This window comes from Poecilia mexicana, unplaced genomic scaffold, assembly GCF_051168715.1.
Source record: "Poecilia mexicana isolate PSO_F unplaced genomic scaffold, ASM5116871v1 scaffold_22, whole genome shotgun sequence".
In the NCBI taxonomy this organism is placed as follows: domain Eukaryota; kingdom Metazoa; phylum Chordata; class Actinopteri; order Cyprinodontiformes; family Poeciliidae; genus Poecilia; species Poecilia mexicana.
Genome location: NW_028263391.1, coordinates 6,405,893 through 6,431,833, shown reverse-complemented (window position 1 = coordinate 6,431,833; position 25,941 = coordinate 6,405,893). Strand labels below are relative to the sequence as shown.

Here is a 25,941-nt window from a genome sequence, read left to right as displayed (position 1 = left end):
CAAGTAACATTTTGATAATAAAAGTTCGCCCTGTCAAAGACTTATAAACTTGAATTTTGTAAAAAAAAAAACAAAAAAAAAAACGCTCCACACTGGAACTGGAAGACATTGTAGATATCCAAAATAAAACACAACCAAACACACACAAAAAAATAAAATGAAATGGAAATAAAAACAACACTCAACAGAAACCACTGATAAGATTTATTATGAAGTCTCTAAACAAAACTGCCCTTCATAAGTGACCCAACTCATTTCAATTTGTAACGTGACTAATTAATTAATTGATTAATTATTGCAACAGGCTTACGCAGGAGTCCTGTTTGGTGTAGAGTTTAAGTCATTTCAAAGCGTTCCTGTTTGGTGCTTTTAACGTCAGCATGTGTTTGAGCCTCAGCTGTGCAACAAGCGAAGCAGGCCTAACTAAAGCAGACATGAAGGCAGCTCTCATCCACCGTGCCCCACAAAGTAAGCTAATGAGGACAGACAGCGCAGGTGCTGGGACGACTATTAAAAATCTCATTACAGTCTCGGCGCTGGTGTTGTCAGCTGCTTCTGGGTGCCTGCAGTCTCTTAAAATCTCAGCGCGAGCGAGGAGGAAAACCTAAAAAGTGGCGATACCTTTCCTCCTCCTCTAGTGTTCGGACCGCGGCCTGCTTGTCGTAACGAGACTCGCTGTCCGTCACATCTGTTGTGTTCACAGGATTCTTCTGACTCGCAGGACATCCTCTCAAAGTGATGCTTAAAATGATGGTGTTGCTGTGGACAGAGTGCTAACTGTGAGTCAGGAGGCGGGAGAAATGGCGTTTGGCCTTTCTGTGACTGGAACAGTTTGTGTTCTGTGGTCTGGGTACATGTTTGTCCTTTTTTTTTTTTTCTTTATCGGAAAGGAGGAATAACATGTACGCTTTGTACCGTGACAGTAAATTCATAGATAGAGAAAGTCGAAAGAAGTCCACACCAAGGCAAAGCAAAAATGTCCATAGTGAGTAAGTTTATCGCAACAAGCATTTAATCAATCAATCAATCAATCGTACGATGAATTAAAATGAGCTTGATAATTTACACTTTGATGATTAATATTTTTTTAGAGATTTCACAATCCATTTTATTCATGGTTTCAGTTGTGTATGTGTTAATTTCTGCTTTATTTATCTATTTTGTTTGTGTTTTGTTTTGGACTCTTAAAATGTCTTAAATTTTCAATCAAGAGGGTTAAAGTTTATAGGTCTAGCTCAGAGGGTGAACCTGTATTATTAGATTGTCAAAATAAGACTTGAAAATGGCCTCAAAACAACAATTTTATCATTTATTGCAATCATTTCTGGGACGATTTATTGTCCAGAAAAATGTGTTACTGTAGTGATGAAATGCAGGAGCTTGCAGACCTGCCTGTTTTTATTTAGTTATTGGTTTTTGTGTTACCTATAAAGTCATGAGAAATTTGTGAACAGAGCACAGCCTGGAGACAAATAAACATTTCTGCCATTTTAAAGCACATTTCTGCTCAGTTCAAAACGAGTCCTACCACAGGTAAAACACTGACTGCTGATAACCTCACCACATAACCCCACTTCAGAAAAATCTAAGAGATCGCTTTAAAGTTTAACAGATTAAAAATTGACTCATTTTATTTGCTAATAAAGGCTCCAGAATGTAAATCTAATCCAGAATCTAATAAAACTGTAGCTACTCCTGTCTGAAGCATCCAAAGATATTAATAATCAAAATAAAAGTTCCTAAATTTAAATTAACTTTAACTGCAATATTATTATTAGATTCCAACACGTAACAATTTGGGACTTTTCTTTTCATATCCATTCCTCGGCTAGCTCTCGTCTCAATTTTTCTTCCTTAATGGCAAATTAATAGAAGCCCAGAAGCCTTTAACAGCTACATGGCGCAGATCCCAGAGCATGTCATTTCTGATATCAGTGATTCTGAGCCGACAGGACACGGCCGCTCCGCTGCTTGGGAACGCGGACGACGGGGCGGCGTCTTGGAGAGAATGAATTTTCACAGTGGGCGTTTAGAGGGATGACGCTCCATTACTGGCAGCAGCGTTCGCCCCTCGAGCTGCGTGTAAGGAGATTAGTTGTGCAAATGTTAATGAAAGACGGAGATAAAGAGCGGGAAAATGAGAGCAGGGTAGTGACCCCCAAATGCCCGAAGAGAGGAAGTGAAACATTGACTGGGGAAGAAGGAAAAGGATTAGTCATTATCAGTGTAATGAGCCTCCAACTTCAGTTCACACAGGAAACCGTGGCTCCCAGACAGAAGGTGTTTTCATGTTGACGTGTTGGTGAATTATAGGGGTGAAATAATACATCCAGCCCACGGGATGAGGATTATACATCTTACTCTCAAACCGGATGAGACAAGGTTTATACATTTGGGAAAAGTCCCAAATTTTTCCATTAATTATTTGTTTGGAGATCACAAAGTGTTAAAGAATGTGTGATTAGCATAGAGTATAGCAGTTCAAATTTGACCAGATAGCCTATTTTATTAATTTGTCCCTCTCCTAGACAACTTTGGCAACACAATAGGGAAACTCAAGAACTATTTCCTTTTTTTTTTTTGCTTCATAATAAGAGTCTGAAAAATAATAACCTAAAGTCCACTCCTTCATATCCTGAGTTCACAAAGTCAAATGCAACCAGCAACTGGAAGCTAGCTAACGCTAGCAACAAATCCAGCTACTTTATATGGCGGGTAATAAAAAGTCACATTTAGCATCATACATTAGCGCAAATATCATAAAAATGTCTTACAAATATTTCTGAATTAGCGCCACAAAAACATTCAAGAAAAGCTTATTGAATACTGAAACAAACGGCTATCTATTGATATTTTTGAACAGTTTAATTGGTTTTACCAACACATTCCGGCACAATCGGTGTTCTTTAAGGAAATTAACATTTTTGATATGGCCCAAAATAAACATGAGTTAGACGCTCCCGGTCTATTCTCATTTAGGCTAACTCTTTTAAGCTTTGTTCGCTGTCAGTTGTGGCATTGTTAAATGAGCGCTAATGAGAAGCTTGCAGGAACAAACCTCTCCCCGCCCTATAGGCGCTGACGCTGTGAGCCCATTCAAAACACAAAGAAACATTAAAAAAAAAAAAAAAAACCTTCATCATCTTAACGCTTGCCACAGTGTCATTGTTACTTCTGTGTGGATTGTTAAACCGCCTTTGTGCATTATTGATGACGGCAGATTTCATTGATGAATTATGCACCAGCCGCTTTAAGGCTCTGCTCGTGGGAAAGACTTTGTCTCACGTGGGATCTTGGGAGGAGAATCCAAACTCCTGGAAACGTTTTAACAACAGAAAGAAAGGCAGAGAATAGCACAGACACGGTTAATGCTTTTTTCATCTTTAATCTCTGACGACCTTATCGTCCCGCGTAAACAACCACATGCTTTCATTGCTCTAGTCACCAACATGTTACGCTATTCTCTCTTTGCCGGTTTAGCATCTTTTTTTTTTTTTAACAGAGGCTGACATTTGGTTTATGTTTGTTTTTTGTTGCGCTTAAACTGATTGTTTAAAGATTAAGAAAGAAGAAAAAAAGACCCTGAAACTTTAAAAAGAGCAGTGCAGTTTTTAAAAGTAGGTTACAGAACTCAACAGCTAACTCCGCAGTGGAGGTAATGAGACTTTTTTCTCTCTCCAGATGTGTCTTTTCAATTAGCTAAAAGAGGTGTGTGTTATCGCTTTTCTGTTCCACTTTAAGTGACTGTACCCACTTCCTCCGCTCCTTCTTCCGCCCTGTGGAGACATTATTCCAAACTGCCTCCGCCGCCTTTCTCAACATTAAAACCTTTTCCTATCGGCAAGTGGCTAATAGGAACCGTATGAACCGGTCCCCGGAGCTGCCGGTGAATTATTCATGACCGCGATGCGCGCGTTTCCACTCGGCTTAATTACAGAGGCGATCGGTGCCCCCATAAATACCGGGGACATTCTAAGCTGAACCCCTCCCAATTTTTTATTTATTTATTTTAACGTTTTCTTCTTTCACCCTGAAGCCACCTGGCCTGGACGCTTTGCATTAATGTAAGCGGTAAATTGATCAGCTGAAGCTTAAAAATGAATAAATAAAATAAAATTTCTCCTCCAGGGACGGTTAGCAGCCAGACATAAAATCATGATTGATGTCACAGGGAGTGAAATCTATCACCCCGGCAACAGATGAAAATGCAAATGAACGCGTGGCGATGTGTGAATTTCAATGTACGCTAACTTTTGTACTGACGTTTCTCATCAGTCATCGCAGGAACTGTGACAACTTGTTTGTGCTGCGTGTGCAGTCACTTTGCGTTAGAAGCACAAACAAAATGTCAGTAGATTTTGTTGGGATTTAGGGGATGAAGTAGGCTACGCAGGGCCGGATTTAGAAGGATGGGGGGCCCTGGGCTAGAGAGAGTTTTGGTGCTTTTTCCTAAAAAATAAGTAATAAAAAAAACCCAACCACTTTACTCATGAAGATTACAGTGCATTAGATCAACATTTATCATTAAACTTTTTACACTTTTACTTTCCTATTAGTTTATCCAGAGAAACTCCTAGTTTACAAATTGTGGAGTACTTTTTGATTTTCTTTTGTAATTTTGGTTGTGTTTCCTCTAACTCCCGTGAAGCACTTTGAATTGACGTGTTGCTGAAAAAGAGCTATATAAATAAAAATACCTTACCATTAAAAGGCAGGCCTTCACATCAGCAAGTTTGAAATGTCCCATGTGAACTGGCTCCATGTTGGTCCCAAAAAAATGTTTTATAAGTTCAAAATCCCCCTCCCCGCCCCCCCCCCCAAAAAAAAAAAATAAATAAATAAATATATATATATATATATATATATATATATATATATATATATATATAAAACAATATAAAAATATATTGATTTAAACTATATATAAAAACTAAACAGTTCATGTAGGCCTATGGGTATATTGGGTACAAGGTAAATTGTTCATTCATTACAAAACTATTTTTGAATTTTTGGGGACCCCCAAAACTTGGTGCCCTGGGCTACTGCCCCGGTAACCCCTTTCCAAAGTCGAGGCGAAATATATACTTGTAACTCTGACTGAATTGATGGACGGATGTTGCAGAAAAAAGGTGCAATAAGCAGAAAATAATTTTTAAAAAGAAGAAAAACTCAGCTGCTCCTCCTGTTGCTTCAAAACCCCAAACCTTAAAGGATCCCAGCTCCGTCTTGCTCTCCAACCCCATTCGCCGCAGAGGCCCTGTCCTCCCATCTGCCGACCTGCCGGCCCTGGCGCCGCACTCGTCGCGGAGCAGGAAGTAGCCGTGAGCGGCGCGGGAATGAAGAGAGCCTCCACTTTCCAGTGACCTGCTTTTCGGGGACGGAGCTCTGCGGGCTTCAGAAACAGACGCCATGGAAAAACGCCTCCAGACAACCGAGCTCTTCTCGTGTTCATCTGCTCCGTCGCCGAATGACTGTTAACCAGGCGGAGCAGGAGCTAACCCCCATGTTTGTGTTGCAAGGATGGAGAAAGGAAAGCTACTTTTTTTTTATTTTTTTTTTTAGGTCAGCTTGGAAGGGCAGGAAGTGAGGGAACCTGCCTGATCCATGACAAAAAAAACAGCAGAGTGTGAACTGAGCGCTGTGGACAGACTGAGTGTGATTAGTGAGATCTTGAAGTGAGAGAAGCAGCAGATGGCAGGAGAAGAAGAGTCCGCTTTTTGTTTTTTGTTTTTTCCAGTTTGAATAAAATTAAAGTCTAGCCTATACTCTGAAGAAATATTGGGATTTCTTTAGGGGAAGCGTCTCATAGGTGCAGATTGAATATTAATGAAGATGGAGCCGGGAGCACGAGGAAGAACTAGGAATCTTCCCAGCAGGCCGTATAAATCTCATTATTCTTGGTTTATCTAATCTGTGCACAAATTCAAGCTGAAAAGAAAAAAAACAACAACAACTTCTGGCAAAACAGAAATACTGCAAAAATAAGTTCTGCTTTCAATTCTCGAGTTTTCCTACCGATTTCTTTCAGCTGACAAATGTCTTCGGACGTTGTAGCCGCATTTCGGTACTAACGATTGGGATTACGCTGGGAGTATGCAGCTATGAAGCAGAAGCAAAGAGAGACGTGGTCTTCCAAAGCACGAAGTAGGAAATCCCAAGGGATAAACGCCAAATAGATCTGGACTTTATGGAAAAGCGGCAAGAAGAAAAAAACAAAAAACAAAACTCTACTTTCAGTCCATTCTGATTGGGATAAAATTCTTCTTCAAAGAAGAAATGACTGTAAACTTGACTGTTGCAACGTAAGTGTGTAAAACTGGGAGTAGTCGAACTTTAAGCTTTCATTAATATCTTCAAAGCCAAAGCAGCAGAAACAAAACATTTTGCCACACAAACGTATCCGAGTTGATTGACGCCAGTTTTGTCTGACTTGAAGGAGGTGTGGAGGGCTAGCTGACCTTTCATGACCTCTGGAAACAACAATTTCAACCTAAACCTAAATCAGTGGCTTTCTAAATGTAGATTGTTTCCCTGTGTGGCGTAAAAAAAACAATCCCAGGTTAATTTTGCACAAAAATCCTGGTGTTGGTGTTTAGGTTCACATAACCCAGGACATCTTTTTTTAGTCATAAACTTGTCTATCTGTAGACTTTTCTATATGCTGTGACATCTAATAGTTAAATCACTACAAGGGGGGGGGAAGATGCTTTTTCCAGTAATGAAAATCTCTAGAGACTCTAAAATATGAGTCCCTGGTTAACAGAGGAAGCCCTGAACAAAGTTAAGAACTTTACGTCCAGATCTTTGCTCAGCTGTTGCCAGCTCGGACCGTCCCCAGTTGCGTGGACTCATGTTGGCGGCAGCTGTCACTTTTTTTTTTTTTTTTCTTTCCCAAACTCTGGAGTTCAAAGGTCAGCTGTCGGCCCCGGCAGGCCAACTCCCATTTGGTCGACTAACGTCGGATTCCAGAGGCCCGGCTGTCACCGAGGAGCGTGTGTCGGATTGTTTTCACAGCGTTTTCCACCAGATCAGCTAGAAGCTGGTTTTTATTGCGCTCTTCCGCAGCCGAGATGATTTTTCTTCCTTTTCGTCGGGAAACGCCCCCCTCCCCCACAAAAGAAAAAAAAAAAAACACTGCCAGAAGACAACATGCGCCCACCAACCCGACGAGGTTCCCAGAGGGTCAGAGGGTCGGGCCCCGTCCTCGCTCTCTCCCTCTCTCACCTCCATGTTCACACGGCCTCGCTCTACATACATGTGAACAAGTCATCTCTTCTTCCCTGCTATCCAAACAGAAGTCCTTCTGTGTCATCGCACACATCCACAACAGTGGCATTTCCTGTCATGTGTGCTGAGCTCAGCCCTCAACAGGAGCCCAGCAGCTGTAATCCAATAATAACAATGCAAAGTTCCCTCATGCCGTTCTAGATGTTTGTATCTCGTCACATCTCGACCGTACAGCTCGAAGACGGATTAGTTTTTAATTTTATGACCTAACCTAGAGACTTTTTATGCTGAAAAATAGCTGCACTCTCCTGTTGTACTTATCACTGAACTCAATATTTGTACCAAACTATACAAACTGTGCAAACCTGCTGCTACTTGTACTTCCTGTTCATCTTAGTGCTTTTGTCTCTACTGGTTTGGTGCAGGCTGCCAAAGCAGTGGCCCAGTCACTAACCTGGACTCTCTGTAGCGCTTTGTTTTGAAAGGGTGCGCATAAGACTGACATGACAGTCATAAACATGACATAACTCCTGCTCTGAATGTGAAGGAGTCTTCGCGAATGCTTACATGACGTGTCATTCTGTAAATAATGACACTTTCAATGCAAAGTTGCTCTAAATGTTTCATTAAAAGTCTGATAAAAGTGTCAACTTTGCATTAAAAGTGTCATTATTTACCGAAAGACACGTCATGATGTAAACATTCATATAGACGCCTTCGTGTTTATGACATGTCTGTCTTATGCACGCCCCTTCAAATAAAGTGCTGACTAATTTTGAAAATCTTAGTTATTTCAGGTCATTGTAGATGTTGTCTTACTGATGTCTGGTTTGTTGTTGAACATGGTAAGAACGACCTCAGGACTTTAGAGACAATGGACTTTCTTTTGTGTGTGTGTCTTCTATGTTAGTCCAAGCTCCTGAAATGTGTTTGTCCTCCACAGGGTCAGCTGTCCCAAGCCTTAAACGGTCTGTCAGACAGAGCCACCGAAGCAAAAGAGTTCCTGGTTCAGCTGAGGAACATGGTGCAGCACATCCAGGTACTCACCCAAACTTACCCAAACCACAAAAAGACGCTTACGGTTTTCTTTAAGGCAACCTCGAAAAATCGACTTGATCTTGCGCTGCTGTTTTCTTACCAAGCCCATATGTTAAAATTTTTAACTTATGACATGCTGCTTAATTTAAAAAAAAAAAAAAAAAAAGGAGAAAAAATAACCTCTAAAGCCATAAACTGAAGGTCTCTGCTGGATCTGTGTTTATGCTGATGACGCTGTGGTGTATGCTGGATTAGGACTCATGTGAAGACAAAGCCAGATGACGCTGTGGTCAGCCTAACTGGCTGATTAGAGGAGGAATGTGGGATTAAAGGCCTCCATTGATAATCATCCCACAGATTTAGATACACCAGAGTGTGTGTGTGTGTGTGTGTAGGAGTGGAGAAGCAAATAATACAGACGTGTGAAAATGGACAGCAAAATGTCTAAAAATATTCTGATTCAGACTGTGTAGTTAATAATAATTGTTATATTTATATTATGATATGATGGTTTTACATTTTTATTTTTGAATTAAAAAAAATAAATATTCAAGAGAGTATTAAGGCTGTAAAATTCTGGGATTTTTTTTTTTTTTTTTAGGAATTCATAAAATATTCTGTGAAGAAACGACAATAAAAACGGAATTTATTTAAAATGTTTAAAGCTGGGCCTTGACGGGATATATTAATCGATTAATCTGACATTATTCATAAAGCATTTTTCATTCAATGAAATGTAACACAATGTGTTGTATTTGACAATTGCATCAAAAATTCCTGAGGTAAGTAAAAAAAAAAAAGAAACAAATTATTAGAAAGCTAGAACAAGACGAGCAAGAAAGTGTTGAACTCAGGAAGTGAATTTGTTAAAAAAGGAAAAACCAGAGAATGAAATAAAAACATTCAAACTCTGGAATGCTAAAAACACCTTTAATATTTAGCCATAATACAGAAAAACAGAGATAACAGGTGCAATTGTATTTAATTTATTTATCTTCCCAATGCTAAAAACAAGATAAAAGAAAAACAACATTAAAGCCATTCGGATCATAGAAGAGAAAGAACAGCAGAGAACAAACAAAAAATAAAATCCCTTAGAATTTGATGAACAGAAAAAAAACCATGATGAAATATTTGAGCTTCAAGTAAAAGTCAAGTTAAACAAGTTTTTAATTTGCTATAAAAAAAAATCACAGACTCTAGGAGACCTCATGTCTGCGGGGGTTTTTTTGCCCCTCAGGAAAACGGCGTGGAATTTGAGGCCTGTTTGGTGGCGCAGTGCGACGCGCTGATCGACGCCTTGAACCGCCGCAAAGCTCAGCTCCTGGCCCAAGTCAACAAGGAGCACGAACACAAGCTCAAGGTGGGTAAAAGTGACAAAAAACATTTGACGTCATGAGCATTAAAACAGGGCGAAACGACGTCCGTCTGCTTCCCCCCGTCACGGCGTTCTGTTTCGAACAAAAAAGAGACAGAACGGTGACGCTCTCTCTGCAAATCAGGTCTCAAATTGGAATGGAAAACAGAGACCGGTGCCTCTCTAGCATCTGAGAAAATCGAATTGAGCTGCCATAAACTGAAGCTGCCATTTGCCCCGAGGGGAACAAATCTGTCCTTGTTGACGGCAACGTAAAATGTTTTCATCTGCAGCTCAGTTGCTTAGGAAAATCCTTCTTTTTGGGAGGTCTTTTTTGAGGTTACACGTTTCATCCATTGAATGTTTTAATTGTTGTATGAACTGAATGAGGATTCGTGAAATCGCAGTTTGTGTCTCCGTGTTTTTTTTTTTTAATACATTCATAGCTTCGTTTTCCTTTAAAAAGCACCCCTGGCAAGTTGAACACGAGATATGAGTGAGAGGAGAGAAAAGGAGAGAGAGACACATTTGTTTTGCAACGGCGTCCAATTTCATGCTTGAGCGCGGTGCAGAATCGAAGCTTCACACGTGTAGGTGGGGTGAAGAACACAGCCTGCGCACGGCAGCATGTGAGCGGAACCACACGCTGCACAAACACGCGTTACAGCCGCTCTGGTTTTTCCGCGGCGGTCAACGGCGGCTGCGTCTTCGCACTTAAGGCATTTTTTACCATCATTTGTTAATTTTTACACATCATAGAGTTGTATTTTATTGGGATTTTATCCATTTTGGATCTGCGCTTTAGTTGGTATTCAGCTGCCCTGATTCACTTTGTTTGTGAAACAAGTTTAGTTGCAATTACAGCTGACATTTGAGATTATGTTTCTAGTGGTTTTCCCACTTAAAGACTGACTTCTGGTGCTCTTTCTTTGTTGCAAAAAAGCTCAAGCTTCATCAAACTGAATTAACCCTTTAAGGCTTTCACAGGACAGCTGGATTTAAACTGAGATTAAATTACACATTGGCGCACTTTATCCACTAAGGTGATTTCTGAAGGCAATCACCTGCACTTGATATTATATATGAGTACGAAAGGAAAGTGAGCTGAATATAAAATTTGCACACCATACTTTTCAGGGTTTTTTTTTAAATATGTTGAAAATCATGCATCATTTTCTTCCACTTCACAGTTTTTTAAAGTTACTTTTTTTCTTTTTGTGTTTAAATATTTTCCAACTTACCTAATCTGACAAAGTTTTTTTACTTCAGGCATTCAAAACCTTAAAATAAGAGAAAGAAGATGCTTTTTTTTCGTTGAGCTACAGATAAAACAACTCCGTCCACATTTAAAATATAACACGTCATCACGATGGATGAATTTCTGATGATTTTTTTTTAGGTTGGCGGAGAACACACTTCACACCTTCAACCCATGACGTGTTCCCATGCACCTGTCAGCTTGCTGCTAACTCAATCCTGCTACGCAGCCGCCGTGCCGCTTTAAGGAAGTTTCCCACTCAGCTTGCTGATGCAACTCAGCAGCGCTGCTGTGCTTCTCAGGATTTCTTCTGTTAAATGAAGACGTCAGTCAGGATGGAGACAGTTTTGTGGAATCCCCAACAGGAGTTTGTACGCATGCGCAGTCGCTCTGCAGCTTTTAACAGCAGCACCCAGCAGACGCCTCCATTAATTGAGTTACACTTAAACAGCAGGATGCAGTTTAGCGTCAGAAAGTCAGACAGAGACCTGAAATCTGTCCGCAGATGATGAGAGGCGTGTGTGGCGCGGCCTCCCGCTGCTCTCCTCCAGTTCAAAACGCTGAAGCCTGGCTGTCGCCATGGTGACCTTCTTTGCTTGCTGTTGCGGAGCCATGGAGACAAAAGGCAGTCCTTGTCGCATGAGTCAGATTAATTATTTTTTTTAATCTCCCGGAACATCAGGAAGTCCGACCTGTGTTGAAGGAGATGCCAGAGGCGGAGGTTTGTCACATGGAAAGGTGTTACAGAAGCTCCTCTAGAGCTAATGCCCACACACACACACATACACACACACACACACACACGCACGCACGCACGCACGCACGCACACACACACACACACACACACACACACACTCTTAGGTGTGTGATGCTGCCCTCCTGCCCAGATTTGCCTGGAAATGAAAATGCAAAACTGAACCAGCACAGGAAACATCTATTTATCAAATGCAGCCCATATAAAAGCATCTACAGAAACGTTTGTACAACTACAAATCAGGATTTATTGCCAATGTTGTCGAACTCATTTTCGTTTTGGGCCAAATGAGAGCACAAGATAAGAGCAGAAGACGTCTTACGTTTTTGGAACAATGACAGGAAATGAAATGTTTCCCTCGTCCTCGTTGCACGGTCAGCCATCTTGGATGGATCGTTTCTGCGAAAAGATCAATTTTCAAGTCTTGTCACCGCTGGATTTAGGTCTGTACTTTGACTTTCTGTCTAATTCTGGTAGCTACGCAAACGACAGATCTGTTGTCGCCGAACACATCTTTCCAGCGTGAGCTGCTTGACACAGTTTGCCCACATTTAAATGAGGCTTTCAGAGGAAAGTGCGTCCATATTTATTTATATATATTCATGCAAATAAAAGCCGGAGCAAATAGCGATGAGTTCTCAAAGAGCAGAGCTGCATCTAAACACCCTGTGGAAAAAAACGCTGAAGGTAATTTTAATAAAAGCCAAAAAAGTTTGACTCCTAGGGTTTGTTTAAAAAAAAAAATATCCACGCAAGTTCCTAAAGGACTGAGTAGCGCATTCCATGTTTTGGACCTTAGGAGGTCTTCACTTTTAAACATTTTAGACTCCCCCCTCTGCCCCTGTTTTCTAAGGACATAAAATACCTCTCAAAAATGTTTATGCACCTATTTTGTTCACATTTTGAGAAAAAGAAAATCACGTAATAGGCCAAAACATTATGCTTTTTTTTACTACCGATATAAATCTGAAAAGTGTGGTGTGCACTTGTAGTCAGCCCTCTTTACGCGACTATCCCTAAATAAGATGCGGGGCAGCCAGGCAGCTTTAAAAATCATGCAATTTGCAAATAGAGTCCCGCTTTGTGTGATTTAATCTCATCATAAATCAGGCTCTTACTTGAAGGCCTTTAAAGGAACATTGCGTTATTGTGCCATTATTGATAAATGTACTTGAAAATGGTCTCAAAACATCAGTAATATAATTGACGGCAATAATCACTGGGATAATTCGTTATTGCGACAGCCAGGCGTGTATCTGAACAGCCATGCACGTTTTGTCCTGATCTGTGGCAAATCGCAGTAAAACACATTGAAAATCTGTTGTTCTAATATGACAAAATGTAAGTGCAAAGAGTTTGACACAATTATAAAACTATTTTACATGCTAGAAAATCTTTTTGGCTTCTCAAACCAGTAGTCGGTGAGATGTAGAAAATGAACATCTCCTCTGTCCTCGGAAATCACAGGACAAACTGAGGCGTGTGGCAGGAAACCATCTTAAACCTGCCTCTCTTGTTCGCCTCGGCTCCTTCATCACAAAGTTCCTCTCCCTCCCAACACTTGCCCTCCATCTGATAATGTCACAGCAGTCATCGGTAATGTTTCCTCGGTGACATCTGAGCGACGGGCGACGCCAAGCCGGACACGTCCTGTCGCAGTCACCCTTAGCGACGCATCGCGTCATCCGTCCCCGCTTCCGGTTTTGTAGTTTCCGTCTTCTTCTGTCTCGCATGTGTTCCTTTTTCTGCACTTTAATCGTTTACATGCTCTTTCAAAACAAAACAGCCCAAAAAGTCAAACTGTAACAAATATGATGCTGCATGTGGCCGTGACTGTGCAGTGCAGCCGCTGTCCTTCGGGTAAAGATGACTTGTTTGAACTGCAGCCGCAGTGTTTTTTTTTTTGTCTTTTTTTGCGAGGCCAAATGTGCCGCAGTGGCCCAATAATTAAAGCGGGCATAAATAGAAGGAGGCTGGAAGAGATGGAGAGATACAGAGAGAAAAGATGGCTCATTATTTTAGCTGCTACTGAATCTCGCACGCAGCACAAGAACATGAGACCCACATGAGAGTGGCGCGCAGTTAGCAGCTGCTGATGGGGGAAAAACCAGGGAGCAGAGAGTTGGTGGAGAATTGGGTTTGGGGCTCCTGTTCGCCCCCAAAATGATGACGGATGCAGAAATCAGGCAACGGAAATTGTCAATAACGCGCAACTATTGTGACCCCGTGCCGAGTTTGTGGCCCACTTAACGCACCAGATTCACCAAACTCGTCGAGGATTTCAAATCTTGTCCACCGGGTGTCACGCTGCATGACTGCTGCGTCCTCTGCACTCCTGCGCAAATTCAGATAAATGAATCTTTCCCATCTGTCATCTGGCGGAGCGCTTGGCAGATGAATGCCGATGATAGCTGAGATGAGCATTTCAGTGAGCAGTAATTGATACCGCACTCCACTTTTTTCTATCGTGAGTCAGTTTGGCTTGACGGCATCAAAAAAAAAAAAAAAAAATTCTGTCGTTTTCTATTTTTACCGGACAATTTTTACTGTGATATTAATGACACGGGCTGTTCAGATGCGTCTAATTTTCATTCGATTTAATTAACGTTCAACAAGTTGAACAGATAATCCAGATTCCTTCACACATAAATCACACCTAAAGTTTTCTCTGCAGAGCTAAAAACAAAACAAACAAAAAAAACTTTGACCTACATGTGAACAGTGAAATTAAGTGAATGAACCTCACACATTTCAATTGAGATTTTATACTTTTGCTTTTGTTTAGGTCGTAATTTTAGTAAGCAGTAACGTCTTAACTTATGATTAATATCTTCCGGCTCCATTCCGTCGCTTGTTGTCGCCGCAGGGTGAGTCGAGCGTAAATCATCTGGGATGTGTGACTGACGGAAGCGGAGCGGATTTAGTCGTTTAATTAACTCCTACACCTTCTTTCTCTTTTTTCCCCTCTCTTTCCTCAAGAAGGTAAATGGCTTCAAAAACATTTTTTTTTTTACTTAAAGTTACAATCCTGAACTTTTCACCCAGTTCTACGTTTTGTGTAGCCAATGGCATTAGATGGGCTAAAAACAGCAATATTTTATTAAAAGGATGGAAATATGAACACTTTAAGAAGTAATTGTTTTAGCAAAAACCAGTTGTGCCACAATGAAATGTAACAGTTGTTTATCCTGCCACCACACACAATGAGGCTAATAGTGAGAGAGATAAGTTCAGTATTGGGGAGCTGCGACAAAGAGAGACATTTTTTTCCATCGCCACACATATTTACAAGGAAAGAAAATGGTTGCGGTCGGCGCTGTGTGTGAGTTAGGAGGCTGTACCTGCCGGGAGTGGAGAGGATTGCTAAGCAGGCAGCGGCGGCGGTGACAAACTCGTCTTGGAGCGCCGCCAGGCCACTGCAGGGCTGCAGTTGTTTCAGACTCGCAGAACAAGAGGCGGTCCGGGTCCTGACCTCAGCGCCAGAGACGCACACCTGGAGCAAAATGTCCTCCAGTTAAACGCTGTCCGCCAGGCTGATTGATTTTGCTCTAAAAGGAAGCCATTAGCGTTTTAGGGAATTACAGCCGGAGCGGATTAGTCGGACCGAGGCTGGATTTGTTTTATTTCACACTGGATGGATCGAGTTTGTGGCAAAAGGTTCAGGTGACGTCCAACAGTTGTCTCGGACTGTTAATTATCTGCTTAGTGTTTCCACCCAGTGAAAGGGATAGAAATCTTATTTTAGTGTGAGAAAATCAAACTATTTTGAATGCTTGAATAACAGATAAATAAAATAATTGTTTTACCAAAGCACACACATCATTTACAATACAGCCTTGAACAAAAGAGTGACAGGATGTAAATAGTTAAACTTTCTTTGCAACAATCACATTGCATTAGCTTGAAGTGACTAGTGTGTTAGTGTGAAAAGGCTTTATAGAGTTCCTTAAAGAAACAAGTTGACAGGTAGGCTACTGAAGTGAAATTAGCACAAAAACACAGATGGAACATGCGAATAGAAGGACTTTTAGCTGCTTCCATTCACAGCTGCAGCATACACTGGTGACAAAGACAAAGGTGGTAGAAATTAATGTGCTTTTAAAACCTTGGACAGGGTGCCAATCTGATAGGTATCCATGGTAATACTCCACTATTTTCCTGACTTCTGAACAATTTATTTTCACACTGATGCTGGAAACTTTGCTGTCACTCCTGTCTTCTCGGCTGGCCGTTGCGACAGATTTCGGTCTTGCAAACATAAAGTTGTCGATCTTCGGTTGCCTCATGCGGGTTTTTCTTTCTTTTCGACTTTAACTTTCAGTAAAAGTGCTAACTGATGCCCTTTGGTGTCTTTCACTCACATAAATTAGACTTGACGTTAATGATTTTGTCCACTTGTTAGCAGAGTTCTACGACATAGATAACTGTTCAAACCAATCATTTGACAAGGTCCAGTCCATTTTAATTGGCCTAAAATGTGGTTTGAGGTCCGATAAAGGAGAGGGTTTTGGTTTCGTCCTGTGAATTCCTCCGTCTCTGCCAGCTGCCGTCGCCAGTGAATCGTCTTGACAGAAGCTGCCCGGTCCGCCGTGCGGCTCCACGGAGGATTTTCCTCTCCGTTCAGCTTCGGAGCCGCTCCTCGGATAGCAGCAGTTAAGTTTCTGTTACCTAGCAACACACAGTCCAGCACTTGAATTTATTTCACACTGTTGCAAAGAGACGGTGGACAACATCAGAGCTGTCAGCGAGCGAGGAGGGGGCAGCGGGAGGCTGGGAGGGAATCTCCCACCTTACAAAACTGGTCAAGTATTCACAGCGCCGCCGTGAACAACACCAATGCTTCCTGTTCCTTTTTTGCACTTTTCTTTTCAGCTATCGAGTAAAGTACCCAAGATATATATATATATTAAAAATCCCATCATTCGTCATTTCAGAGTGTTCTCTTCTCGTCCTGCTCCCTGATGTAACTCGCCATGACTGTCTTCAGCGCGCGCGTGAAAACAACATGACACGTTCTCTTCGCTGACGTCAGCGACTGAAACCCTTCAGCCTCCTCTTCCTCCCTCGACATGCATCCAGAGAGACGGAAAAAAAAAAGACCTAATCAATAACTCGAGCCATCCGGCCGCTTACCTTTTCATTAGTGTTGGTCCTGCTCATTCATTAACCGTCTCTTCGCTCCTTTTAATCTTTTTTTTTTCATTCTTTGTTTGTTTTCTTATTATAAATCTCCCCCCACCCTTCTTCCTACCCCAAGTAAATAAATGTTCTCCTATTTTACCTTCTTTTTATGTTATCTCCCCTCACTCACTCAACAAATTACGCTCAAAAACATTAGCGGGACTTTATTTATGCTTTACTGTGGTGACTAGAAAGGAAAGCCTATAACAATTAATCAATGATTTAACTCTTTTTAATCCCTTGTAGTTTTATAAAATACATTATTCCCTTCTTCCCTGCGCCTCGTCTGTCCAGGTGGTTCGGGATCAGATCTCCCATTGCACGGTGAAGCTGCGTCAGACAACAGGACTCATGGAGTACTGCCTGGAGGTCATCAAGGAGAACGATCCCAGTGGCTTCCTGCAGGTGAAAGGACTTCTGGGAAATTTCAAAGTAAAGATTGAGAGGGGTGGAGGGCTTCATTTTGTGTTGTCAGTGATTCACCGGTGTCCCGTTTCAGATCTCGGACGCTTTGATCCGGAGGGTCCACATGACCGAGAGCCAGTGGGGGAAGGGAACCCTGACCCCGAGGATGACCAGTGACTTTGACCTCACCCTGGACAGCGGGCCGCTCCTGCAAACCATCCACCAGCTGGACTTTGTACAGATGAAAGGTGAAGGAGGGGACGGCTCCGAAAGACTCACCGATTCTCCTGTTAAATCTTCCTCGAACAAAAAGCCAGGCTTCCGCGTCAACCACGTTATCAAAATATGAACCCTCAGATATTTAGGCATGTAGCGCGGCGTACTTCCTGGAATCTGGAGTGTCCTTCTTTATCCGTGGCAGCAGCAGCCTCTTGAGTCTGGAGTTAAAGAAAGCTTGTTTTTTTGAGCATGACCTGTTTAGCTCTCACACAGAAACCGCACCTCAAACTGGTTTCACGTTCAGGACTACGCAGAAAACGTCGGACGTTTCTGATCGTTTTGGCATCCCTACGTTTAGTCGAAACCTCTCGAAAAGTCTACAGACGTTATTCATGGAAGCTGTTGATTTATGTATCATAAAGAGATGAAAACCGTGGAGCACCACTTGGATGTGGAGCAGGGCTGTGCGTGGTGGATGTCTTTTCATATCTCAGACTGTAATCTGTCCTGTTTTTTTCTCTCCCTCTCTCCTCAGTCCCAGCTGCTCCCATCCTCCAGCTAGAAGAATGCTGTACCCAGAACAACAGCGCCACATTGTCATGGAAACAGCCGCCGCTCTCCACCATCGCCGTCGAAGGTTACATCCTGGAGCTGGACGACGGGAACGGAGGCCCGTTCAGGGTAGGAGCTAACGCGGCGTTGATGCTCTTTTTTTTTTTTTATGGAAGATGAGATAAGAACCTCTGCAGAACGGAGGATGTGACGGCAATGAGCTGAAATTTATGGAGTTAACAGTGAGAACAAAACCCTTCGACCCAAACCTGTGGCACGGCGTTTTATGGCAGTGAATGAGCTACTACCAGGAGAACACACTGCAAAAAAACATACAAAAAAAAACAATATCTTACCAAGTTTTTTTTTTTTTTTTCATTTCTAGTGCAAAAATCTAATAATTATGAGACACTAACCTCTAAGTAATTTTTCAGTGATATACAGCTCTGGAAAAACTGAAGAGACCACTTAAAATGATCAGTTTCTCTCATTTTACATTTTATAGCTACATGTCTTTGTAAAATGAACATTTATTCTACGAACTACATGTCTCCAAAATCCCCAGCAAAAATGTAGCACTTATTTGTGCAGCGCTGTCAGACCTCAAATAATGCAAAGGAAACAAGTTCATATTCATTTACAGCAATACTGATGTTTTAACTCAGAAATCAATATTTGGTGGCACAGCCATCGGGTTTTCAGTGGGACTCAGTGCAGTTGTCTTTTATTTAATTGTTTTTCCAGATCTGTATAGGAGCTTGTTTTAAGTAAATACTTCTTTCATATTTTTTTTTTTTTTAAAGAAGTACTATTTCCACTGGCAAATTATTTCACATATAACACGGGGAAAATGTCTCACTGCAAGTGAAATAATCTTCCAGTTGGAGTTGTACTTTTTCATCAATTGCTTACCTAAAATTGGCTCCTGTGTCTTGTTGAAAAGTTACTCCTGTGTTTTGTTTTGTCTCATTCCGAGCGTGCTGAGATACAAACTGGACTGAAAGCATTTGGTGAGACGTTGTGTGTTTTGAAACGCAGCTGCTAGCCGGGACGATTCTGCATGAAGTGCGATCTGGGATCAAAGTGGTCTCCAGACCCACACAGAGACTCGCCCTGTAATCCATCCCTCCCTTCGGTCCCCCCCCCCCCCCACTGCTCCCTCGCTCCGCACCGGATCTTTGCTCGGCTTTGTCAGGACAGCTACCTGTCCCTACTGAACTGTTCCCTCCTGTACAAAAGCTGTGGATATCCATATCTGTTAACATTTTGCCCCCCAGCCTAGGATTTGAGCGATCCGTTATTAGAGCGCTGTGAAAGCTCAACGAGTGAGGTCTATTGTTCTATATTCTGGTGCGGTGGGGAAGGAGGGGATGTAATTTTATTTCTTAAATGCAGAAGAAGAAAATACCCCGAGGCAGACTTCTCAGGCTCAGCACACAGAGTGAGAGAGAAGGTACGAAAACAAAAGGATATTCTGAAGTGCATTTAAGTGTATGAATCGCTCAGCCTTCAAGATATTTGGCTTTTCAGACTTGGTTTATTTTGCTAAAACACAGCAAAGGTTACATTTCTCTACTATTATACAGCAGAGGAAACAAGTGTTCATTTGTATAAAAATGGAACATTTTATAGGGGCATATAAAATCAAAAAATATTTGAGCTTTACATCATGTTCTAAAGTTATTCCCTCATCAAAAACACACCTGGAGTGTTTGCCTTGATTCTAATCTCCATGGCAACCATTCAGCTGTGCAAAACCCCTGGGTGGCCCAAGCTCCGCCTCCGAGACGCAGCTCGGTTTCCAAGCCTCTGGTTTTTGGCCTCATAGAGCAGCCTCCCTGCAGATCCCTTCTCTCGGCTCCTTCAGACTAGCCAGCAGCAATTAGCAAACACCTGGTGGAACTGAGTGACTGCTGAGCTCATTATAGGAGCTGATTTTCAGTGAAACACTGGTAAAAACGTTGTTAAAGGGTTAATAGAGGAGCCATGTTGTGATGACTTTCTGAGTTTCAGAAACAGCAAGACTTTCTTAAAGAGACAGAGGCCCAATTTCAAAGCGTTAAATTATGAAGTCAAATTTCTTTTAAGTCGCATTTGATGCATGCAACATTTTTCTAACACTTGAAGCTAACACAGTTGCTTGATTGTGCTACAAAACAGAACTATGTGTCTTAAAAACACACAAATACTGCCCCTTTAATACAGTGCAAGAGTGAATGACTCCTGCTGCAGTGTCCAGTTCTGAATCAAGTGTATCCAGTAACTAATAACCGGTGCTACAGCTGGGAAATATTTCTACATTCGTGGTGTTTGTGTTTCGCAGCACAATATCTTAAGATTCAATTTTGCAGCTCCTCTGTAAATTGGAAATAATTTCCACACGTGTTTCCATTGCATCATTTCAACTCCCACGTAGTACGAAGCGACATTTTGCCTGAAAACTATGCACTAGATAACGAGGGAATTTTTCTCCCCCCCATCCTCTACTCTCTGACTCACTGAGTCCAACCAACGCAGCCTCCCGCTGAGCGTGGCGACTCGCATCTACCCCCCCCCCCGCCACCAAAGCCCACCAACGTCTATTTATACACCGGCAAGCCCACACCCCGCTCCACTGTACAAGCTCCACCGTCACTTACCGCCTCCTCCATCAAATCCAGCAGGGACCCCTCCGTTCGGTGTTATAATTACGCACAGGATGCATTTGACTGGCCTAACGGGAAGCTGGTGTGTGTGTGTTTTGCAGGAGGTGTACGTGGGGACGGAAACCATCTGCACGGTGGACGGGCTCCACTTCAACAGCACGTACAAGTCCAGAGTGAAGGCGTTCAACTCCAGCGGAGTGGGCCAGTACAGCAAGACGCTGATCATGCAGACCTCTGAGAGTAAGTGGAGCATCGCCGCCACCTCCTCCTGCTCAGTGAATGGGATTTAGAAAAAGCTAAGCTGTAGCACTTCCCAGAGATTATTACACCAGTTAGTGCCGTGCAAAGGTTTGATAATTAATCGCAGTTATTTTAATCGATTTCAGTTAAATAGACTTTTTTGAGCTCTATGTCACGTTATTCACGCATCAAAAGCATACCTGGAGTGTTGCTGTGATTCTTTCCTGCATGTTTGAGAAATCCTTTAATCTCCCGTTGCAACCATTCAGCTGTGCAAAACGTCTGGGTGGACCTAGCTCCGCCTTCAAGACGCAGCTCCTCCTCCTCTGTAGTTTCCAAGCCTCCAAGCTTCGGCCTCAGAGCAGCCTCTCTCACTCGGCTCCTTCAGACTAGCCAGCAGCAAGTAGCAAACACCTGGTCGGACTGAGCATCTGCTGAGATTGTTATAGGAGCTACTTTAGAGTGAAACGCTGGTAAAAACGTCGTTAAAGGGTTAATAGAGGAGCCATGTTGTGATGACTTCCTGAAGGCGGAGTTTAAAAGAGCAGAAGTTTCTTAAAGAGACAGAGACCCAATTTCAAGGCATTAACTTACGAAGTTAAATTTCATAGTCATATTTGATATATAAAGCATTTTTATCATACATGAAGGTAGCATAGATACTTGATTGTGCTATAAAATGAAAGCACATAATGCTGCCCCTTTAATCCAACAAATTATAGATTTATTTTATGATGTTTACATTTTTATTTAAAATCCAAATGCACTTGTGCTGTGCATAATCATTTATTTAATGGACATGCCTAGTCCTTTTGTAAGCGAGCAATTAAATTTGTAAGTGCGATTAATCTCAATTAATCACAACTAATCATTCTGACAGCCCAGCCTTACGCAACGCTAATCCATTTATTCAGAGGACCCCGGATTGTCAGCCGTCAGCGTTTGGGATTAAAGTTCCTCTCTCCGGAAAAGTTTGACTCCGGAGAGAGCCAAGAAAGTAGATCCGTTACCGACTGTCCTCAAGCGAGCCCAACTCCCAGGCCGCCCTCTCTTGTTGGCTATGAAGCAAACTGATTTAGTTTTTGGGAAAGTAGAGCCACTTGATAATCTGTGCAAACTGCGTGAAAGCCATTGTTAAGTTCACAAAAGAAGCCGTGTTATAGTCTTTACACAATATGTCCACCAGAAAGCTCACGCAGTTAGACTTATACCTTAATTTTTAAAGGAATCGGTGCGATGAATCATCACTTTGCCTCACAGGAGGAAATTAAAGCCATATTGTATCTGAAAGGCCTGCTGTGGGCTAAAGTATAAAATCTTTTATTTTTTACCTATGTTCTGGAGAATGGCAACAAATTTCATTATTATGGGAGTTATAGGAGGCTTTTCATCTTTAAACACTATAATTGATATTATATTTATCCAAACAAAGCAACTACAATGTTGTCTGCAGTAGGATTTTATTTAACAGTGTTATGGTTCTTTGTTCAGGGCGTCACTGTGTTAGGGGGCAGTGGAAGGGATTGAGGGGGAAAACGAAAGATATAACTGTAAGAAAGACGAGTGTACATTTGTTTTCTAAATGAATTATATCATATTCCTATTTGGTAACGATTTGAAGGATCGTTTCACTGTTTTAAAGGCGAGGAACTGCATCATTAATCAAAATCTAAAATACCTCGAGTAGCTTGATGAGGTTATTCTAGTCTAAACAATTTTGTGAATTAAATTGCATTTTTGATTCCTTACAAAAGAAGAACTCTTGACCCTTAACCAATAGAAACCATAACATAGCTACACTAACATTTTTGTGTTGTCTGGATAAACGTTACCAAACAAAATAAATGTGCGCTTCACTGAATTAACTGTTGTTATATTCTAATAAGCAGTCTTAGGTTTATGAAACCTGAAATTGCTTTGTTTTGTTTTTGAGAGCATCTTTACATTTTTCATTCCATAGAAACAACCTCAGATCGTTACAACTCAAATATTCCTGGCGCTGTAGATTCTTGCGTTTCTTTGTGTGTGTTAGCAATAAGGCTGTGATTGCATCCTTGGGACATTAGCATGCATGCATTTTATTGCGACAACAGCAGCAGTTTATCCTAACTAGAGTCGACTAAACGATATTTTTTGTCATTACAATCGTATCTTGACTCCATAAAGTCTATAGAAGAAATAGTGAAGCTTAAAGACTGAAATCTTGCAGTTTTCTAAAGGGATGTTCAGATATTTGGTGTCACTTTCAGCTGATTTCTGTTTTAATGCAATACAGTAACTTAATTCTTCGACGCGTCCACTGCAAGATTTCAGTCTGATTTGAATACTGCATAGGAATATGTTTAAGCCTTTAAACTCGTGACGTCCAGCATCATCTGCTCGGCGTGTAATCCACTCGTGTTCTCGCTTTGCCATTAGTTAAATGCCGCTCTGCACGGTGCGTCATCCGTCTGTGGACCTGAAAAACCTCAGACAGCTTCCAGAACGAGCTCTCAGCACCTCTGTAGTCTAACCCTGCGGACACATTCAGCTTCTTTGTTGTTGTTTTTTTTTCTTGCAGCCATCAACCTGAGCAGACTAACTTTTGATTTTGTTGGTTTTTATGAAATAATAATAATAATAATAATAAACATTCTCTTTATTTTCATTGTATGCTCTTCAATGTTTCTCCTTTTCCTGATTCTTTGGTTGATTTTTGAGAAAATCCTCTGCTCTTTGACTGCCGACGGTGAACCAGCTTCCCTGATCAAATCTGCTTTTGTATCTTCTCCGCTCTCCCTCCCCAAATCCCCTCCACGCTGTCTGCGCCGCTGCTTCGCTCGGCTCTTCCTCCTTCCTCCCCCCTGCTTTTTTTCTTGTTCTACTCTCTCTCTCCCCCCTTCACGTCACATTTCAGCTGGACTCCCTCCATGCGATATTCAGTCTATAGGCACAGGTATGGACGGCTGTCACGGCCGACTGCTTCCGCTCTAATCCTCCCCGGGCCTCTGCCTGTTTCATCAGTGAGGTCGTCACTCTCCAACCAGCAGGGGGGCAGTTTGCTGCTCTGTGGGCTCCACATATTAAACATTTAATACGGCCCCCCTAATAAATGTCTGTGTCTTACAGTATTTCCTTTGAGAAATCAAACCGGGGTAATGGAACGAAGCCACTCGTGGGGATGCTGAGAGCTGTAGACGTTCAGGACTGGTGGAGCCCATAGAAATGACAAAAGCCCGCCTGCTTGGCTCCATGTTTTCCTGTGTAGATGATGAAGATGTGATGTTGCTGTTTTCAGGCCTGAATCAAGCAGTTTTTGTAATCTTAGCTGTTAGGACGTTAGGTAACCTATGTGGGACCGTAATTACTGGTGGTTCCTGTGTTTGCTTAACTTAATCCACCATTTTTATTGAAATCTACTGGCTATCCCTGCATTAAAGGAGAAAAAATTGAAAGCATTTGCTTGTAGATGGGCCATGTGTAATCTGGTGAGGAAAAAAAATGCAGATTATGTTCACCGAAAGATGTGTAATTTCATCGGTGACTAGCTAGTCGCTATATATTACAATGTCAAAGCAGTAAATGACTTTAAAACACTGAAATTATTCAAAATAATTATTTTGTACCTCATTTACAATAATCACAATATTGTTCAATTCCTATCATAGTTTATCTGTCATATAAGTATTTGAAGTGAAGTTCTGTTGTAAGGTTATAAGAATTTAATATCTTGCCTACAGTAGATAAATCTCTGTAAGTTCAGAGCAAATTTGGATTTGATGATCTCAGGGCTAAAGCTAACCGCTAATCAAAACTGTTCCAAGACCACAAAACATAACAGCAGTTCATGGAAACAATGTTTTATGAAGCTTTAAATCCTGTTCATGTTTTCAATAGGCCGTTATTTACATAAAAGTCGATGTCATTAAATGACAGGAAACATTTCCTGTTTTCGGTTCTTGTTTCCATCAGGAAGATCATTGATGGTGCACTGCCTCCAAGCAACTAATCTGGATTTGGAATTGGGAAAATTAGTTAACAGCTGCTGATGAGATATGAGCCCTAAATCCCAACAACAGAACTTCACATAAATATGTTTTTTTGTAAGCTACTAACTATATTTAAGTATTTACCAGTTAAGATTTCCAGACTGTTTGACTCAGATATATGATTTAAGACGGTAATCATAATTTATAGTTTGTAACAAGCTATAGAGTTTTAACTATAAGGATTATTAACCTAATACAATCATAATCTTTCATAAAGATGTTTTTACAGTGTAGCATCTCCTCATTTACCCACCACCCTCCTGATTCACGTCACGCTTGTCAAAGCGCCGTCATTGCGCCGCCTCGGTTTGCTCAGTGATGTGATTGACAGCGAGGCGCTCTCCCTGTGTGCCGCGCAGTTGCCTGGTTCACCTTTGACCCGGCGTCCGCTCACCCCGACATCGTCTTCTCCAACGACAACCTGACGGTGTCGTGCAACAGCTACGACGACCGGGTGGTCCTGGGCAGCGCCGCCTTCTCCCGCGGTGTCCACTACTGGGAAATGACGGTGGACCGCTATGACAACCACCCCGACCCGGCCTTCGGCATCTGTCGGGGCGACGTCCTGAAGGACGTGATGCTGGGGAAGGACGACAAGGCCTGGGCCATGTACGTGGACAACAACCGCTCCTGGTTCATGCACAACAACTCTCACACCAACAGGTAAGCAACCGCTTGCGCGGAAATATCCAGAAGTTGCCGCGACACGGATTACACGTCTGATTCAATTCATGTGACGGCGGCGCAGGACGGATGGTGGCGTCGCCAAAGGATCGACGATAGGAGTGTTGCTGGACTTTACACGTGGGATCCTCATCTTCCTCATCAACGATGAGCAGCAGGGTCCTGTTGCCTTCGAGAGCTTGGAAGGCGCTTATTACCCCGCCATCAGCCTCAACCGTAACGTCCAGGTGGGAAACCACACTGCACTTACTGGAGCTAAACGCTAATTAAAATCAGGTCTACAGTTCATGGCGCAAATATTTTTTTTTTGGATCGTTTATCATTTATCGTGATAAATTTCTTATCGTGATAA

The 25,941-nt window shown here is 41.9% G+C and overlaps 1 protein-coding gene across 1 annotated transcript in view; it reads left to right on the top strand.

Moving 5' to 3' along the window:
* The window catches only part of trim9 (tripartite motif containing 9), a 37,316-nt gene that overhangs the window by 5,394 nt on the left and 5,981 nt on the right, over positions 1 to 25,941 (top strand). The window contains exons 2-9 of the mRNA XM_014994176.2: positions 8,171 to 8,266; positions 9,506 to 9,628; positions 17,111 to 17,221; positions 17,316 to 17,469; positions 17,976 to 18,121; positions 20,739 to 20,877; positions 25,265 to 25,568; positions 25,654 to 25,816. Coding sequence (XP_014849662.1) covers positions 8,171 to 8,266; positions 9,506 to 9,628; positions 17,111 to 17,221; positions 17,316 to 17,469; positions 17,976 to 18,121; positions 20,739 to 20,877; positions 25,265 to 25,568; positions 25,654 to 25,816 — 1,236 coding nt within the window. The remainder of the gene's footprint in view (positions 1 to 8,170; positions 8,267 to 9,505; positions 9,629 to 17,110; positions 17,222 to 17,315; positions 17,470 to 17,975; positions 18,122 to 20,738; positions 20,878 to 25,264; positions 25,569 to 25,653; positions 25,817 to 25,941) is intronic.